The following is a 20,412-nucleotide window of genomic DNA, read 5'->3' on the forward strand; positions in this document are numbered from 1 at the left end:
GTCACGCATGTGAGAACCATCTGTCAAGTGTGCCCCGGCCAAAAAAAATCAAAGTTCAAGTTTCATGCATACTTTTATGTGCACCAAGCCCCGGTCTATTTTATAACAACCATTTCTGTGCATAAACCAGAAATGAACAGAAATGGTTTATGCACAGAAATGGTTGTTATAAAATAGCCCGGGGCTTGGTGCACATAAAAGTATGCATGAAACTTGATTTCATGCATGCGTTTGCATGTACTAGAGCATACCTCTCCTGTCTCACTTTTCCTCTAGAGCAGTGGTTCTCAACCTTTTTTTGGCCGGGGCACACCTGACAGATGGTTCTCACATGTGTGAATGGCTTTGAAAATCAGATCCCAGAGAGTCCATTTTTGAGTACATTTGCAAATGGCTGATACATTATCCATTGCTTGAGGATAAATGGTCAGAGGTGAATGTCAGTTGTCCAGCCTGGGCAGATGAAGCTTTCCCAAGCTCATGAAAACTTCAGTAAATTAGCTGCTGGTGAAAGCACAGTCAGAAAAGATGTTACCTGCTAGAAAAAGCAGCCCAAGAACTGAATTGTCATTTTAAACATTGACAAATTTGTATAATCCCCACACATCTTACAGATAACATTTCTGAAGAGACTTACTAATGTTACAATTAAAATGTCAGCAGAGGTAGCCATTGTTTTGCTTAGAAATGGACCTTATGTATTCCTGTAACATTAGTTATGATACCTTACATATGTGTATTCAGTGTATGTGTAAGGAGAGGGGGAGGGAACCTTACTGTTTGCACAGCTGCATGTTGGACACTTTTCACCGTGATATTATTTGATGGAAATCATTTAATTGTCAAATCAGATCACTCATTTTGCTTGCCTTGGTGAAAATTGCTGAAAGAAGTGGTAATGGGAAATAGTACAGATTTCGTCCAATGTCATTCCTTATCTATGTATTTATTTTGGCCTGGTGCATCCTTCTTTCTCCTTCCTTTCCTCTGGATCAATCGGAACCAGGGCTAGAATCCTGGCAGCGCGAGTCTTCATTCACAATTATCCAGAGATATTTCCCCCCCTATTTTAATAGACCCTTCATCCCAGCGCCCCTATTCTTTTCATTACTGTGACAATCCTGAGGCCAGAAGCCATGTGCCCAAGGCTTCTTTTGCAACCCTGCATCATGGGCTTTAAATCTGACCATCAAGTGCCAGCCTTAATAATGATTACAACTCTCCACCCCCCCCCCCCCCCCCACCACAACCAATGGGCTGTGAACACTGATTTCACGCATTTCCATCCCCAACAGGACTGGAGTACAGAAGACCTAAACCAGGGATTGAATCAGGGACCTTCCACACCGCACTTCCACTGATTCACTGGCCTGGCCCCTATTTTGTCATATTTCGTTTGCTGACCCTGTCCAATGTATTCACTCTTCTCCTCTGCCTGGAGAGTGCAGCACTTTCTTACATAGTAAGTGGTGGACTGGTTTGGGGGTGCATTCCTTTTCTACCTGGAGTAATGTTAATTGGCAAAAACTCGCATGGATTTATGACAGAGATGGCAATATGCTAAATTGCGTCAAAATCAGCTGATAACGTATTAATTAGCTCACGTTAATGGCCCACGTTAAATGGCATGCAAATTAGTTTGGCATTAATATACTTGTGTTAAAAAGTTAGCACATTAACACTGATGCTATTACAAAACTTTAAATATACCTCCCTGAGATGCTGTAAAGTCATTTGCATATTTCAACACGTTATTTTACTAGACACTAATAGGGTAATTAGTTGTTTTGCATCTCATTACTTCATTAGCATTGGATTTTTGTGTTCAAACTCTTGCAAGCTAATTATCATGTGCTAAAAGCTCTGCTAGCCTGCATAAACTGGACTTTTTAATGTATAGAAATGATTGCAAAAGTATTAGCGCACTTTAGCACACGGGCCTCACCTGGCCAGCTATTCACAAATGGTAAAACTATGCTAAGGGAAAGCAAAGAGCGCGGACCAAGACAGCCAGAACTAAGAGAGCCTCCATCTGGAGGAAAAGACAAGAAGTTTGTTTGCAGCCCACTCTGAACTATGGAGGGGTGAGCAATAAATATTTTAAATAAATAAGTTTTAATTTTCTACAATTTGTCCACCAGTTTCAATTTAAACAAACCATAACCTACTTGTTTAAGTTTCAGAAAAAAAGAATGTTACAGTTGGGGTTTCTATATTTACATATTTGCTAATTGTAAATTTAGGGATTTTTTCCCAGCTAATTAGAGGTTCTTTAAAGGTACAAAAATCAGTGTTTATTGGTGTTTTAACAGTGCAGGTCTATTACTGAGTACTTTTCCTATATGAATCAAATGCATGAATTTCATGAGGATGAAAGGGGGTGGACTGAGGAGAAATCTAAGGAATTATTTCTATACAGAAAGGTGGTGGATGCATAGAACAGCCATCCCCATGGTGTTGCGAGCACGGCCTTCGGCTAATGTTGAGAGTATGGAGGCGCGGTCACTAGTGAGCCCCTGAACCACAGCATGACTCAGGGAGGAGCCCCAAGGCACATTGTGGTTGGTGAGAGCATGCAAGCATAGGCAGAGCAAGAACAAGCAGGACTGGAACCAAGGCAAGGAGCTTCAGAGCAGGAACAAGGCAGGATCAGCCCTCCACTGGACTTACACGCACCTGTGTGACCCAGCAACGCAATGCTGGTAACAAGTAGCCCTCCGGCCACTCGGTAGCCCTTTCGGACCCGCCACTTGGGAACGACAAGTGCATGAGGCCACATGGAGGCTGAGGGCAGGAACAAGACAAGACAGGAACTCAGGAACTAGGAAGACTCCGACAAAGACTCAGGTTACTCAGAAGACTCAGACGAAGGATTAGATACCCAGGAGACTCGGACAAGGAATCAGGTTACTCAGAAGGTCTCAGGCAAGGATTCAGGATTCAGACGAAAGTACTGGGTGAGAACTGCATCGCAGCGCGCCCTACACAGCCGCCCATGGCTGGTCGCGGACCATGCTGAACGCGAAGCAGACTCCAGGCGAAGTAGAGGGACTTGAGACTGGAACATGTCGAAGATTCAGTAGAGGCCTGCACCAGAGCACGCCCTACCCAGCCGCCTTTGGCTGGTTGTGGACCGCACTGGAGCAGAGCAAGTTCTAGCAGAGTCTTGGGCATGGACGGTAGCAGGCACAAGGGACTCCACAAACCGGGACAGGATTCAAGACTCAGGATTCTCAGAAGTGAGGCATTAAAAACAGAAGTCTCTTGGTGGCTTGCACTGCAGACGAGAAGAAGGCCTTGTACCACAAAGGGCCCTACACAGCCCCCCTTGGGCTGGTCACGGACCACGACGGTGGCATGCCAGGAAAGGTGGACGCAAGGAATCTGGGAACTGGTTGCAGAGGCGAAGACGAAGACATCAGGACCAGGACATCAGGAACACGGAACATCTGGACATTTGGAACATCAGGACTTTCAGGAACGGAACCACGGAATATCAGGAACAGGAGACAGGCAATGAAAGACAAGACGAGAAACATCAGGACGAGGAGACCAAGAACACGGAACAAAGATCCATCCAGACAAGTGAAGACCACAGAGCATCTTGATCTGGCGAGGAAGAACATGGACGACCATGGGACCCGGATCCGAAGGCCCTGAGGAACAGGAACTGAGCCCTTTTATAGGGTTGAAGCAGGAATTTGAAGAGATACTGGCTTCCGGTGGGGCTGCAGGCTTTTCCCATTGCTGGCCCTTTAAATATCTTGAAGAGGCGCATGCCAGCACCTAGAGGAGGGCCCAGGGAGGAGCAGGACCATGGACAGTGGTGTCCCTGCTGCCCAGACGGAGGAGCAAGCCCCGACAGTGGCACTAGGCCGCGAAGAGAGGCGGATCTGGAGGTGGCTTCCTGACGCATGAGATGCCCCGGCGGCGACACCCACACCACGAGGAAGAAAAAGGCAATGGCGGTGGCTTCAGGGTCCCGGCGGCGGTGCAAGGCTGCAAAAATGAAGGCAGCAGCAGTGGCGGCTCCCTGCTGCTTAGGAGGTCTGGCAGCGGCACTCAATAGCGGCGATGAGTAGTGCAGAGACCTGCGAGCAGGATGGGCTCTGCGAGCAGGATCGTAACAGCTGGAGGTAGTGGAGGCAAGGCCAGTACTGAAATTCAGTAGAACATGGGAAAAGCACAGAGGACGAAGGGACAAAAAAACTGAGCAGGAGATGTGGAAGAGCAGATTGGATCGGCCGGATGGCCTTTATCTGCCGTCATATTCTGTGTGCACGGTCAGTCGGTCACGCAAACGTTTGCTACAGATGCAAAATGAGCACTGCAGCAGACTTTCATATGGGGTTTTGTTTTCTCATTGAGATGGTTTTATCTTTTTGTGCAAAAACCAGCCAGCAAAGAATTTTTAATTTGCTGGTTTTCTACAAATTCAGAATTAATGAGTTGCTTTACATGATATTGCATATACACGGTAAGCCCAGTTGGTAAGTGGTGCTGTTGTGTGCTGACTGAGACTCTCGCCCTTCCAGGATTGTGAGTGCTGCCTCTACAACACTTCCTGCACCTGTTGGCATGAAAAGCAGGAACTGGATCCTGGGAATCAAAACTGAGTCTCCCACATGGAAGTTCTGCTACTAGGCCATTGGACCAGACTAGTTAAAGTGGCGTTTTTTGGGGGTAAAGGAGGGAGAGGTGTGTTTGCAAATACTACAGCTTTAATTTGTACCAGTAACCTTTGGAAATCTGAGTTTTAATTGCTATTATTGATTGGATTATAGTGAAAGGAGTTGATGTGAGCAGGCACAAAATCTATTATTACTCTCGCCAGTTACTAGGGTCAGATTTCTTCCTGACCTCTTTACAGAATAAAATAGTACAAAGCATGCATGTCACAGATACCAGTCTCAGAAAGATAGTGCAGCACGCACTTGGTTCATGTATTGTGTGCAAGTACAGAGTACTCGGCGCTGCAGCTGCTGTCAATAAATAGGAATAAAATGTTCACATACAAAACAGCAGAGGTGCACAAACTGCAAGGGGGAGCAATGAGCAGCGGGCTAGAAATAGGAAGAGCCCGAATGGACTGGGAGATAAACGGTTCAGTAGACGCAGAAGCGCCCTGTGCAGGTCCAGAGATCAGTGACACATCAGTAGAATTGGGAGACTGAGGGAAGAGAGAGAGAGAGCCTGACGGGGATGAGGAGTGAGGGAAAAGAGACCGATGGGGGATACTGGCCCTGAGTCACAGCACCCCCCCCACAGAGGGGAACCTGTAACAGACTGAACTCTCAAATCCCAAAGCACATCAAGGAAGACAAATTTAACTGCAGATCTTCTGTGGGTTTCAGCTAATAAGAAAATAGTATTGGGCAGATGTACACTGCTATTTCTTTCTTTCTTTTTTTTTTTGTTTTTACGTTGGAAAACAAGTAATAAAATAGTATTGAGTGCAATGAGTCTGAGTGCATTAAATTGTGAGGGTGAAGATGGGGGAGTGCAGCCCAGAACGTTTGCTCACTGCTGTACTCCAGTATTTCAGTTTAACGGTCCCATTTAATAAGCAATTTTTTTTCCCATAGACGCAGAATGGGAGAAAAACCTCAGTACATCAGGACCTAAATCTGAATGCTAGAAATAATTGCTATGGTATTTGCTTTGCCAACTGAAAATTTAGTATTCAAAATGCTACCTTTCTAATGCATATAAATGAAGTAGATCAGTAAAACATATTTACCCACCTGAAAAGGCTGTTTGGGAAGCAACTTCTTTGTCTTTTATCCCATTTGATTTACTGCAAAATATTCTTCTAGTCCGCAGCATGTTCAGAGGGCCTGTGCTTTCCTGCCATGCCTGTGAAGTTGCTCCCTTCAAAATTCTTGAGGCTAGAGTCCTGCATTTGAGTGAACTTCCCAGCATTTTATGTATGAACAGAACCTAGGTTCACTTTGTCGTTCTTACCATACTAGCACTGGAGGACACCTGGTCATCTGTTTCCGTGGTTTTGGCAGGCTGGTAGATGCACAGAAATCTGAAGGAAAAGTCTTCCGGGTCCTCAGGGGTAATTTGTCAGGACACAGTTGGACGTGGCTGAGTTGTGTGCTCACGTCTATAGCAGTTTCAGATTTGCCTGAGTCATACTGACTAGACTGACTTCTCCCACTTCCTGAGTTTGCTGAGAGATGCCTGCGCCTGTGCAATTGCACAGCTGCAATCAGGAACACCTCTGCTACTTGTGCACGGCTAGCTAGACAGCAAGATGGAGCTGCCAGTAACTGCTGAGGTTTTAAAAGATTTGGCCATTCATACTTTACCTGAGCAAAAAGTTGACAGGCTATGTATTCTTGTGAGACTTGAAAAGCCTTAGGGAAGGTAATTTTCAAAGGAACTTCTGTAGGTAAAGTGGTGCTTTACCTGCAGAAATGGCCCTTTAGAAAACTGCGCACCTGTGACGCGTGTAAAATTACTTGCGCACACACACACACACACACACACAAACACACACACACACACACACACACACACATACTATATGCTCGCACTTTAACACACACAAATGAGAGGCATTCCAGGAAATGGAGTCTGACTGGGAAAAGACTTTCATCATACTTTTTTTTATTTAAAAAATTATGTGGCAGATTTTCAAGGATTTACGTGTGTATGGGGGGTTACACACGCCGGGCCTATTTTCGAAAATAGGCCCGACGGCGCACTTAAAGCCCCGGGACGCGTGTAAGTCCCGGGGCTTGAAAAAAGGGGCAGGGGCATGGGTGGGGTGTGGGCAGGGCGGGGCAGTCCAGGGGTGGGACCAGAGCCTCCAGGCATAGTGGTCATTTGCTGCTGTGCCTAGGATCGCGGGCTGGCCATTGGCCCGCGCGCGCAACCTATTCCTGCCCGGAGGCAGGCGCAACTTATAAAATAAAGGTTATAAGTTGCGATTTCAGAGCGGCCTTGGAGGGAATGGGGAAAGCCAGCAGGGCTCCCCAAGGGCTTGGCGCGCGCAAGGTGCACAAGTGTGCACCCCCTTGCGCACGCCGACCCTGGATTTTATAACATGTGTGCGGCTGCATGCGAGAACGTTTTCCCGAAAAACTCTGCATGCATGAGCATAAGTGTTCACGCACGTACGCAAATGCTGAACCTGCCCAGACTCTGCCATGAGGAACGCCCTCCACTCTCTCTGTGCATAAGAATGGATGTGTCCTGGCACTTCGCGTACACTTTTACCTGCAGTTTGGGTGCGCAGTTTTCAAAGATGCCCATTTCTATACTTAAACCATTCTTTAATGAATGGAAATGGCTTTGAAAATTTCCCTTCCCTGGTGTAACTTATGTTACATATTTGCCAACTAACGTATGCATTATCTGATGGATTTTAAAAGTGCCACCCACAACAAAACCAGGAGATATGCGTGTTGCTTGGCCCGGTGTGTGCCACGCGGATTTTAATCAACGCGTGAGCATGTGAGTATCTCCTGGTACATGCACAAAATAAAAATTCAAAAGAGGGGCAGGGCATAGGCAGGTTGAGACTGTGCCATGAAGTCTGCGCGCAAGTATTTATGTACACAGGCACGCGTCACGGTCCCCTACTGCGTAACATTAATTCTTCTATGGGTGGCATGTAAGCAATAAAATAAAACTAGGCTAGTCAGTGGGATTTTAAGGGTTGGGGCTTCTAGGGTAAAAGGGAGGCAAGTTAAGCTAGGGGGCTTAGGAAGTCCTCTCCTTTACTGGGGCAAACTGGGAATGAACTGGGGAAACATGTAATTGCGTTGGCACGTGTATCTACCAAACTTTCCCCCACTTCCGTGCTCGAGTCGGCATTTGCGCGCACGTCAATATAAAGTTGTGCGCACATGTACAAGTATATAGCAGATATAATAACACACATAGATATACACGCATATGTTATAAAATTGCCACATCCATGTGTTCGCGTCGGCAAACATGCGCACATGTGCGCCCACGTGGGTCTTAAAATTTACTTCAGTGTTACAAAATTACTCCCAGAACTACTCCCAATGCAATAGCCTGAAGAGCCCTTTATTTGATCAGAAGATACAGTTTGGCATTAAAAAATCATTTTAAAATGTCTTTTTTTAAATTAAGGACCATGGATTTTACTGGAAACCTAGGGGCAGATATTCCCAAAAGGCCAAGCTCCAAAATGTATGCCTCTAAATTAGTTCCTAAGTTTTCAGCTGAAAATTCACATAAATTTAAGGTTCTAAAAATTAGGAACCTAAATTTAGGGCTGCTATATATTTGCCTAGATTTAGGCCCTAAATTAGGTGCCTACATCTGAAAATCAGTGCTGAGCAATTAATTTTGTTTCTCCACCCTAATTCTGCCCCTGTAGCCACTCACTTTTTAGGACTCTAAATTCAGGATCCTAATGAAACTAGGAGCTTAAATTTAGAAATTTGGCACTAGTAAACTTCAAAAGGGCTAATTTACGGGCCGATTCAGTAAAGTCTGCGGGAGAGCGGACGAACGCCCACTCTCCCAGTGCACGCACAGGCCACTCGCCTGTGCGCGTGATTCTGTATTTAAATTAGGTGGTGCGATAGAAACGGAGCGGTGGCCGTCAGCTGGTTTGACAGCAGATGCTCAATTTTGCTGGCGTCGGTTCTCGAGCCCGCTGACAGCCACGGGCTCGGAAACCGGATGCTGGCAAAATTGAGTGTCCGGTTTTCGGCCCATTTAAAAAAAATTTTCTTTTTTTTTCACTTTTTTTACTCTTCGGGACCTCCGAATTAATATCGCCATGATATTAAGTCGGAGGGTGCACAGAAAAGCAGTTTTTACTGCTTTTCTGTGCACTTTCCCGGTGCCGGCAGAAACTAGCACCTACCTTTGGGTAGGCGCTAATTTCTTAGAGTAAAATGTGCGGCTTGGCTGCACATTTTACTTACTGTATCCCGCGGGCATACCTAATAGGGCCATCAACATGCATTTGCATGTTGAGGGCGCTATTAGGTGCCGTGGTTGGACACGCGTTTTCCTCCCCTTACTGAATAAGGGGTAAGGGAAAACGTGCGTCCAAGGGCGGGTTAACAGTGTGCTCCGTCGAAGCGCACTGTACTGTATCGGCCTGTAAGGGAGCTAACTCCAAAGGTTAGGAGCCTAAACTCTTTGAAAATTGGCCCCAGAATATTTTCCTTGCACCATTCATTTCGTGAAACTTGATATGTAAGACACATGTAAGTTGAGGGAAGCAAGGTAGAAATGTTTTTTAGATAAACAAAAATGTTTAAGGTCCTTTCCATTCTACCAACGCTTAATATCCCTTCCCCTCTGCTAGGTCCCAATGAATGTAAACGTAGAAAAAATTCATTAACAAAAATATACGGTAGTGACCTCAGCAAGGGGGCCTTTCCTATTTCCAATGACCTTAGGGAGGGTCATTTTATCATTCTGTGGATACAGATAAAGCCTGCAGGTAACTTAAATGTTTCCATGCAGACTTTACCCTGAATTTCTGAAGCAAACGTTTGCGTATAAGTTTGCTTTGAAAATTCCCACTGAAGTTCCCCGGCGTACGCACAAACTCACCCCCACAAAGTTACACCTGCTCTATTGAGGGTGTGAACTTATCCACAGACTTTTTAAAATTAATTCCACACTAACTGCCCTCTCCCCACTCCCTGAAACACCTCTCCCCAATGCATGTAAAACGTTTGCACAAAATCAGGTTATGCAGATACTTTCCCATGCAGCGGGCCACAAGCTATCTTATAACAGTCATTTAAGCACATAAAACCATTTTATTATGTATGCAAATGGCTTTGCAAATACACCCCCAAATGGTCCATAGTTTAAATTGCTGTGTTTGTTTTTGTGCAATGTGTATTATGTTTTTATTGCTGTTTTCAATTGCGCACTTCCTTGCTATGGCTTGGCCAGGAAGAATATTCTAGAAATGATTCAATTAAGTTACAATGAAGAATCAGTAATATGCAGTGGACAGGCATGCCAACAGTTATGCAGCTGAGGATGCACCGTATGTTTTAGTAATTGTTTTCACAGTTTACCTGGGGTAGGAGCAGCCCCTGAATTTGCTTCAAGATCTGTAACAAGGATGAGGCATCTAGGTTCAGGATCAGTAGTGTCAATACCAGCAGCACCAAAAGCTGTGGAAAGAAGGCATAGTGGAAGATCAGGGTAGTGTTTATCCAGCATACGGTGACGCGTCTCTCCGAGGGCCTGATTTACTAAGGAATTTGTTTGCCCCATTTTGTGACTTTGGGGGAAAAAGCTTATTTAATCGGCCTAATACAACCCCTTTATCATGCCTAGCTGCATTCTCTCCTTTTCTTTCTTTTTTTGTTTGTTTGCTATACTTCTAGGAAACTCCAGTACCCAATTTTTCTCTAGATTTAAACTCCTCACTCTCGTTCATGCACGTTTCGGTGCTCTGTGGATGGATGCTGATGTCCTCCTCTCACAGCAGCTGGGTGCAGATGGACAATAATAATCTTCATGTGACATTATTCCTGGGGAAGTCTGGGTCTGCTTTCTCTTTTAATGAGTTAAAAACCAACATTAAAAATTGTTACCTACCGTATACTATTCCTATCATTAAGTTATATGCACAAGGTCAGGTTTTAAGTTGGTGTGGGGAGCATTATCTCAGATTAGTGAAAGCCAATTTCAAAGATCATTAGTTACTTTCAAATGTATGCTGGGACATCTTTGGGCATTTACCCTTAACTATGAATCTATCTTCTAGCTGTTCCAGGGTGGATGCAGGCCATTCTGTAATCAGTATTTCAGAAGTTAATGGCATCAAAATGAAAGCTTTGATTCATTTGGATTAGCTTAATGGGAAGCAGAGTGCTTGTCATTTGTATGTGTTTTGGGATTTGAGAGCACTGTCTGTTACAGTTGCTATTACACAAGACCAGTATCTCCCAGGCAGCTCCCCTGGTGAGATCCACTACTCCAGATACAAGACCAGTATCCTGCAGGCTTCCTTCCTGTTGTAACCCTCCTCTGAGGTAGTTTAATTTACCTAGGGAGGGGCAGTTAAACTATAGAAGAAAGGTTATGATAAACTCTTGCAGGTCTGCTTTCCTAGAAAAGGATAAAACAGTGTCCCAAAAGCTCTGCAAATAGCACACACCTTGATCTCCCCACACATATTCACTGAGCAGCAATGAGTCCCCCTTGCTTCAAGATCTAAATATACTGATACCAGGCTTAAGAGTTTTAACTTTTACTGGAAGCAAATCAAAATATAACACTTGAAATAACACAATGAAGTGGACACCCACAAGTACAATAAGAGGGGACAAGAGGGAACACAATTCTGAGAAAACAGTCAAATATGCAGCAGTGACATGCGGTCAGGGCCTTCAAGGGATTCAGTGAATCCCCAGCTCATAGGAGTCGTTTCAGGGTGACAAGTGCCACTCTAAATTTATACATCTGATCAGGCAGAAATAAACCAAAACCCTGCTGGATCTGATCAATTGCATCACATCTAATTACACTTCATCCCCCCACCCCCAGTTGGCAGCAGGAGTCGGTTCATCCAAACTTCATCTCCTGCTGCCATGGGGCCAGTCTCGCAGCTTTTACCACGAGACCAGCCCCGCAGCAGCAGGAGATGACGTTTGGATAAACGCAACTCCTGCTGCTGCCCACCCCATGACTCAGCAGGCTGCTGCAGAGCCTGTCTCGTGACGGCCACCAGTGATTGTCATCACCACTGGCGGCCAAAGAGAGGAGAAGGATGCAGTGGCCGCCAATGGACCCCATCCTGCTGGCAGCTAAAGAGAAAAGAAAGATGCAGTGGCCGCCAATGGACCCCACCCTGCTGGCAGCTAAAGAGAAAAGAAAGATGCAGTGGCCGCCAATGGACCCCATCCTGCTGGCAGCTAAAGAGAAAAGAAAGATGCAGTGGCCGCCAACGGACCCCATCCTGCTGGACGCTGCTAAGAAAGAAGGGCGCCGTGACTGCCAGCGGACCTCATCCCACTGGCAGCCAAAGAGAGAAGGAGGACACGATGGAATTCAACAGACTCCATTCAGCGGGCAGCTGAAGAAGAGATCCAATTCCTATGTGTGTGTGTGTGTGTGTGTGTGTGGCAGGTTGACTACTTCTTGGTTGACTGCTTCTTTGTGTGTATGTGGATGACTGCTTGTGTGTGTGTGTGTGTGTGTGTGTGTGTGTGTGTGTGTGTGTAGGGGTGACAGCCTGTGTGGGTGGATGTCAGTTGGTGGGTGAGTGTGGCTGGGTGAGAGCCTGTGGGGGTGAGGGTAATTGTGTGACTGCCTATGTATGTGGATGACTACCTAGGTGGATGGGTGTGAGCCTCACTGTGTGTTTGTGGTAGGGATGTGAATCGTTTTAGGACGATTAAAATTATCGTCCGATAATTTTAATATCGTCTTAAACCGTTATGGAACACAATACAATACAGATTCTAACGATTTATCGTTATAAATCGTTAGAATCGTGAGCCGGCACACTAAAACCCCCTAAAACCCACCCCCGACCCTTTAAATTAAATCCCCCACCCTCCCGAACCCCCCCCCAAATAACTTAAATAACCTGCGGGTCCAGCGGCGGTCCGGAACGGCAGCGGTCCGGAACGGGCTCCTGCTCTGAATCTTGTCGTCTTCAGCCGGCGCCATTTTCCAAAATGGCGCCGAAAAATGGCGGCGGCCATAGACGAAAAAGATTGGACGGCAGGAGGTCCTTCCGGACCCCCGCTGGACTTTTGGCAAGTCTCGTGGGGGTCAGGAGGCCCCCCACAAGCTGGCCAAAAGTTCCTGGAGGTCCAGCGGGGGTCAGGGAGCGATTTCCCGCCGCGAATCGTTTTCATACGGAAAATGGCGCCGGCAGGAGATCGACTGCAGGAGGTCGTTCAGCGAGGGTTCCGGCGCCTCGCTGAACGACCTCCTGCAGTCGATCTCCTGCCGGCGCCATTTTCCGTACGAAAACGATTCGCGGCGGGAAATCGCTCCCTGACCCCCGCTGGACCTCCAGGAACTTTTGGCCAGCTTGTGGGGGGCCTCCTGACCCCCACGAGACTTGCCAAAAGTCCAGCGGGGGTCCGGAAGGACCTCCTGCCGTCCAATCTTTTTCGTCTATGGCCGCCGCCATTTTTCGGCGCCATTTTGGAAAATGGCGCCGGCTGAAGACGACAAGATTCAGAGCAGGAGCCCGTTCCGGACCGCTGCCGTTCCGGACCGCCGCTGGACCCGCAGGTTATTTAAGTTATTTGGGGGGGGGTTCGGGAGGGTGGGGGATTTAATTTAAAGGGTCGGGGGTGGGTTTTAGGGGGTTTTAATGTGCCGGTTTTTCGATTTTTCGATTTTTAACGATTTTTAACAATTTTTCACGATATTTTACCCCCCCAAACGGCAACAATACGATTCCCTCCCCCTCCCAGCCGAAATCGATCGTTAAGACGATCGAGGACACGATTCACATCCCTAGTTTGTGGGTAGGTAAGATCTTTGTATGTGTGGGTTGTGTGTATGAGAGAGGCTGTCTGTAAGTAGGGGTGGTTAGGTGACTGTGTGGGTGACTGCTTTAGTATGGGTGGGGGATGAGAGCCTGGGTGGGTGAGAGGCTGTGTGTGTGTATCTGGGTGACAGCCAGTGTGTGTATGTATGACTGTGTGGTTATGAGTGCATGACTGCCTATGTGTGTGTGTGGATGACTACCTGGGTGGATGGGTGATAGCCTGGGTGCATGCTTGAGGGTGAGTGGCTGTGTGTGTTTGTGTGTGGGAGATTGAGAACCAGTGTGTGTGTGTGTGGAGGGGGTGATAGCATGTGTGGGTATGTGGGTGGGTAAGAGCCTGTGCGTGTGTGTGTGTGTGAGAGAAAGAGCCCGTGCATGTGTGTGTGTATGGGGGTGAGAGCCAGTGTGGGTGGGTAGAAGCCCAAATCTGTGACCCAACCCGGAGGCTGGGTCCCAATGCAAGGCTGATGCCACGAGCCACCTGGAGGCTTGGTCCTGATGTTGGGACCTCGACCAGGAAGCCGGGTCCAAATGCCTGGGCCTCGGCCCAGGATCAGGCCCAGGCCTTGGGGCCTAATTCTGGGAGCTTTTCTTCATGAGTTTTCTTCTTTCTTCACTCGCAAGCACAATGAATGTGTCCACTAGGGTTGCGCCAGAATTAATTAACTCCGGCGCATTCACCCAGCAGACGGCGGAATTTTGTTATACAGCAATTGTACGGCAATTTCCATACATCAAAATGGTGCCTTCCACTGGGGTGAATGTGCCGGAGTTAATTAACTCTGTGATGACCCCAGTGGATGCCATCATTGTGCTTACAACTGAAAAAAGAAGAGGACGTGTGCAGAGAATCTCTCAGGACTGTGCTCCAAGGCCTGGGCCTCACCTTGGGCCCCGACCTCCTGGCTGAGGCCCCAAAGTCCGGCCTGGGTTCGGGTCATAGCGTCAGGCCTGGGTCCAGGCCCTGGCCTAGGCTGAGGCCCCAGCGTCAGGACCCAGCCTTCAACAAATACCTGCTGGATCAGGTAAGGGTTTTATTTTTATTTTTCAGGTGGTCTCAGACGAGGCCCTGGCTTCAGGTCTCCATCAAGACCCAGGCATTATGCTTGGGCATATGCTGTGGTCCTTGCTTTGGGCTTCGGCCTATGCCCAAGCATGACGCCGGCGCCTCAGCCTGAAGCTGAAGCCTTGCCTAGGGCATAAGCCACAACTCCTGCTTTGAGCCTCAGCCTATGCCATAGGCAAGGCCCCAGCTTTGGCTTAGACCTAGACCCAATGCATTTGTTTAAAAAAAAATGAATGAATAAGGTTTGTTTTATTTGAGGGGCCTCTGATTCGGTTCGGGGCCCCCAAATGAAACGAATTAGCCTTATTTGTCACGTTTTGCATTTTCATTTTAAATGAATGCACATCCCTATACATAATATTCAGTCACTGTTGGGACCTGTACTGAAGTGGCTTAGTGGCAAGCTGGGGTTTTATTTTTCCTTGTCTTTGGAGACAATTCCCAACTTCTTCACAGGTCTTTCAGGCAAGTCCTTGGACAGCACCATCCCACCTTAGCAATGTAGTAGAGTCAGAATGTCTGTGAGCCCAGGCAGAGCTAGTGGAGTTATTTTCCTGTCTACCAGAGCTGTCTCTCTACTCAAGTAGGCAGATAAGGCACAAAACTACCTTGTAGCATTTATAGCCCTCTATTGAAATTCTGATCATTTAGCTGTTGTTTTCCTATTTGGCAGGGTGTAGCATTCAGATACTCTGTCAGTCCAAATGTGAGGGTAGGTGTATATAGTCCCCTATGGTCTCTGGATTTGTTTGGAACAGCTGGTGAGTGGCTCCTACTGGCAGAAAAATGGACTTTCCTGGTCCTTCATAGCAGGTTTTGTCTTCTTTCTCTGCCCTTAGCTGCCGGGAATTCAAACTGCAAAATTGCTTCTTTGCTTGCCATTTCTCATTGGTGCTGATAATCTGCAGCTCTTATAGGTTCCTTAGGGGGTCAGCTGACTCCTTGTTTCTCCATGTAGCTTCCCTTCACCCTTCCAGCTAGTTTATTTTGCTTGTTAACCGTTTAGGGGTGGGATTGGTAGACAGTAGCTTAGTGGTTAGCGCAGTGGGATAACAGCAAGTAGAGCTCAGGGTTCAAATCCTGCTTCGTCCACTAATGCTTCTTGTGACTCTGGACAAGTTGCTTCACACACTTTTGATCAAGTAGATGTGAATCGGTTATTTACACTTTTGGATAATAGAAGGACTAGGGGGTATTCCATGAAGTTAGCAAGTAGCACATTTAAGACTAATCGGAGAAAATTATTTTTCACTCAACACACAATTAAGCTCTGGAATTTGTTGCCAGAGGATGTGTTTAGTGCAGTTAGTGTAGCTGGGTTCAAAAAAGGTTTGCATAAGTTCTTGGAGAAGTCCATTAACTGCTATTAGGGAATAGCCACTGCTATTAATTGCATCAGTAGCATGGGATCGTCTTGGTGTTTGGGTAATTGCCAGGTTCTTGTGGCCTGGTTTGGCCTCTGTTGGAAACAGGATGCTGGGCTTGATGGACCCTTGGTCTGACCCAGCATGGCAATTTGTTATGTTCTTATGTTATAAAAGCAATTGTTTTAGCTCCAGTTGTTTTTTGTTTTTCTCTCTGCCCAGGCAGGTTTCAGGCAGTATGCTGCATAACCTTCAGCTTTTGCCATAACCCCTTAATTCTTTCTTTTCATGGTGCTAGGACAATTAGAGACCCCAGGCTAAGTAAAACAAGTGTGAAATACCCTCTAAGAAGGAGAAACCCAGTTTTAATTCCTGTCCCATTTCCTTGTCCTGGTATGGTATAAGGAGAGCAGCAGAAGGGGACAGCAGAGGCACCTTTTGGGAAATGGGTAACACTAATTTAATATTAATGCTAGGTTTACACTCCACAAAGCAAGACAGCAAAGATAATATACAGATATAGCAATAGTTGCAATAAGGTAATACAAATACTTTTCTTACGATTATTAGGAGGGCAGCTGAAGTTTCGGGATTCTCTTTCTCTATCTCTCGCTCTGCCTCCTCTCCTTCCCTTGCCTCTGTTAATTATACCCTTTTCATTTGCACATCTGAAACTGTGTTTTGAGAAATGCATTAACCCAGAGTGCAAAACAGCTTGCTTTCTCTAGTGATTTTAGCTCCCTGACCATATCTGTTGTTGACTTCTCCAGTTCTCACAGTTTTTATACAGTCACGTAATATGAGGTCAGTGGGAGAAGGCTGAGTCCAGTGAGGTCTAGCTTCTAAATATATCCTAAGCCAAGCTTATCAGACCTAGGTCCTTGAGCTATGCTCGTGTATTGTCAACTGGAAAAATTTGTATTTGCTTCTTGCAGTTAGACCTATGCATAAATGATCCTGCAACTATAGCACATAGGCATAAAAGCATTGTATGTTAACAAAATGTACCTTTTCATGTATTTGTAAATATGACCACTCAAAAATGACTCATTACCCATATCTTGGCAACTCATTCTTTTTTTACTTAGCAGCAACAGGGTTTTTATTACTTGGAAGTCACAGACAGCACTATGCCATTAACCTGCACTATGCCATTAACCTGCAATAACAGCCAATTTTAATGTAGGCAGTAGTGTCCTGTTTAACACCCGATATTCCATAGGGCACAAAGCCTTTAGAACCTCAGGTGTTAGCCTTTTTACTGCATCTGGCAATGTGTGTGCATTACCAGTAGCAGCCTTGATGTTCCAGCTCCAACCTCTCCATGTCACCGTGTGTACAAAGGGCTCACAGTGGCTTGATAACCCTCTTTCAGTGAATCAAAAGGCCTTATTCCTCTATCTGGTGGACCCCCACCTCCACCCCGAGAGCTTCCAAAGACACTCCAAACTCCAGCACTCTCATACTCTCCATCCCCTCCCTCTGCCAGGTCTCTCTTCTGCACTTTTCCCATCTGATGGTCACTAAAGATCAATGGGAACTGGTGAGGTCACTACTACCTCCTGTTTTGCTCGCTCCAAAGCTGAAAATGGTGCTGTCTGACTCGCGACTCTCCTTTGAATTGTATATGCATTGTTTTGCTCCACATAGGGAAATATAATCCCAACTACCCAGGAAAAGGACCTTGGAGTCCTTATGAAAAATATATTGAAATCCTCAGCTCAGTGCATGGAGGTGGTCAAAAAAGCAAGTAGAATGTTAGGAATAATTTGAAAAGAAATGGAAAATAAAACAGAAAATATCATATTGCCTCTGTATCAGCTCTGTGTGCTATTGCAGTCAAAAAAGCAAATAAGAATTTATTTATTTTATTTATTTTCAAAATGTACAGCCCACTCTATCCAAGAGTACATATAGTTAATTAGAACAAATAATTGTACTACTAATAAAAAATAAAAAAAACAATAAACATGTTAACAGATAATACAACAAAGTAGACTTAGTAAAATACAAAAAAACTGAACAAAAAACTAAAATAAAAAATTACATATCTACATTAAAAGCTTGCTTAAAAAAGAAAGCCTTAACATGCTTTCTAAAAATCAGATAGCACTCGATATTCTTGATTTCATTCGGATGCTATTCTATAAATATGTACCAACTACATTAAAAAAAAGACCCCTCTCTCATTTCATTGAGTTTGTCTTGTCTTGCTGAAGGTATCTTATTCTCTAATAGAGTCTGTGCTGATGACCTGAGTGTACATGGTAGCTTATACAATTTTACACTCAATGAACTATTGTAACAATTTTAAATTGTATGCTGCATTTTATGGGTAACCAATGGAAAGAGCACAAGGCTGGGGTGATATGATTATATAATTGAGTGCCTGTCAATAATCTGGCTGCTGTAGTTTGCAAGACTTGTAAACAACAGCGCAGCATATATGCTGGGGCACCAATGTATAAAGCATTGAAATAGCCCAATTTAGAAATGACTAAATACTAGACTATATTATGAAAATCATTTAAATTTAAAAAAGGTTTCAAACTCCTTAGTGCTTTTCACTTAATATAAGCACTAGTTACCACTTGTCTGATGTTCCCCTTTATTGATAGATCAGATACTAATTTCACCCCTAAATTTCTCACAACATGAGAGATGTTAATGTTCAAATTGTTAAAATGAAAGAAATTTGGATGGTCATCTAATGTAAATCTACCTAGTATTATACTTTTAGTTTTGTCAAAATGAAGACAAAGTTTGTTTTCAAACATCCAGTTGTTAATTGTGTTCAAACATTGTTACATTTGATCGAATGCTTTGGATGTTATTTGACATCTCTGGAACAAAAAAAAACCGAATGTCATCAGCATACAGCTTGTAATCTTATGCTACAGACGGGATGCAGATAAACATTAAATAAAAAAGCCGAGAAGGCTAAACCTTGAGGCACACCAGCAACTATGTAATGCCATACTGAGGTTTGATCATACACTTTGACTTGAAATTTATGGTTTTTCAGAAAAGATTCAATCCATTGCAGTACTTTCCAATTAATCTTATATCCCTGAAGTGCTGCAGTAAAATATGATGGTTAATACTATAGTATCAAATGCGGCCGAGATGTCCAAGAGTACCAAATGCTTGGAATGATCAGAAAAGAAATAGAGAATAAAAGGGAAAACATCCACTTTGACGGCGAGGGGACAGGGATTGGATTCAAAAGACATCCAGTGCCGGGCCCCGATTTATATAGTCTGGGGTACTGATAAGCTGCCATGAGGGATTGTTTCCATGGCTAAGTCCAAAAGCAAAGCACATTCAAGCAGAATTATCAGGATTGCTACTTGCCCTATAAAAATGGTGCTAGCAGTAATTTTGTTATAGGTTTGACAGTTGCTTGGTTTTGATTGCAGCTATTACTACCCTTAACATAAGGCTTGGGAGTAACTGCATGGAACGGCAGTTACTCCCATAAGAACCTGGGCAGACTGAATGGACCATGTGGTCTTTTTCTGCCGACAATACTATGTTAATATATTACGTCTGTCTCGCGTCATGATGCAACCACATCTTGAGTACTGTGTGTATTCCAGTCTCCCCATCTCAAGAAAGATACAGCAGAACTGGAAAAGGTGCAGAAGAGGATGACAAAAAAGATAAAAGGGATGGAACATCTCTCCTATGATGAGAGGCTCTTCAGCTTAGAAAAGAGACAGCTGAGAGGGGACATGATAGAAGTTTATAAAATCATGAGTGCACTGGAATGGTTAAATAAAGGATGGTTATTTACCCTTTCAAATAATCCTAAAACAAGGGACACTATGAAACAGACAATCAGCAGATTCAAAACAAATAGTTGAAAGCACTTTTTCACTCGCTGCACTGTCAAGCTGCGGAATCTGTTTTCAGAGGACATGATCAAGGTGATTAGCATAATGGGGTTTAAAAGAGCTTTGGATAAGTTCCTGGAGGAAACACATTATTAGCCAGGTAGACTAAAGAAAGCTATTGTTATCTCTGGGAGTGAGTAACAGGATTTAGATCTACTTTATGGGATTGCCAGATACTTGCAAACTGGATTGATTACTGTCAGAGACAGGATGCTGGGCTTGATGGACCTTGGTCTGTCCCAGAATGGAAATTCTTATGTTTTTATGTTCATTGCCCGTAGTGACCATTAGGTAGGGCAGGCAGAGTTGGGGAAGATTTAGCATGGAAGTGGGAACATTGCAGCTTATAGCCCCTTTGAAAGCTTTTTGTGAGCATACAAGCTAAGGGGATAGAGGGGACATTCAGGTCACAAAGGGTCCTTTAGTCATATGTAGGTGCAATGGGCATTTTATTCAGGCTAGCAAGAAGGGCAGAAGCCTGGACAGTTGCAGGTGCATTATACTACGATGTTTAACTAAACCTCTTAAGTGTAGACTGTGAGTTATTCCCTGTGAGTTATCAGGTGATCATCTGGGATCCAGTGATCACAGAATGGTGGG

The 20,412-nt window shown here is 45.0% G+C and overlaps 1 protein-coding gene across 2 annotated transcripts in view; it reads right to left on the reverse strand.

Annotated features, from left to right (window-relative positions):
- The window catches only part of LOC115094052 (protein FAM162A-like), a 31,913-nt gene extending 15,235 nt beyond the window's left edge, over window positions 1-16,678 (reverse strand). The window contains exons 1-2 of one of the 2 annotated variants that reach the window (XM_029606703.1): window positions 16,478-16,678; window positions 10,041-10,139 (exon numbers count right to left, since the gene is read on the reverse strand). In XM_029606703.1, the coding sequence (XP_029462563.1) occupies window positions 10,041-10,139; window positions 16,478-16,610 (232 nt within the window). In that variant the 5' untranslated portion in view covers window positions 16,611-16,678. Of the gene's footprint in view, window positions 1-5,744; window positions 6,131-10,040; window positions 10,140-16,477 lie in introns of those variants that run through there. The other variant, XM_029606704.1, reaches the window with a different exon arrangement.
- Between the last annotated feature and the right edge of the window lie 3,734 nt (window positions 16,679-20,412).

Source organism: Rhinatrema bivittatum, chromosome 6 (genome assembly GCF_901001135.1).
Source record: "Rhinatrema bivittatum chromosome 6, aRhiBiv1.1, whole genome shotgun sequence".
NCBI classification, from domain to species: Eukaryota; Metazoa; Chordata; class Amphibia; order Gymnophiona; family Rhinatrematidae; genus Rhinatrema; species Rhinatrema bivittatum.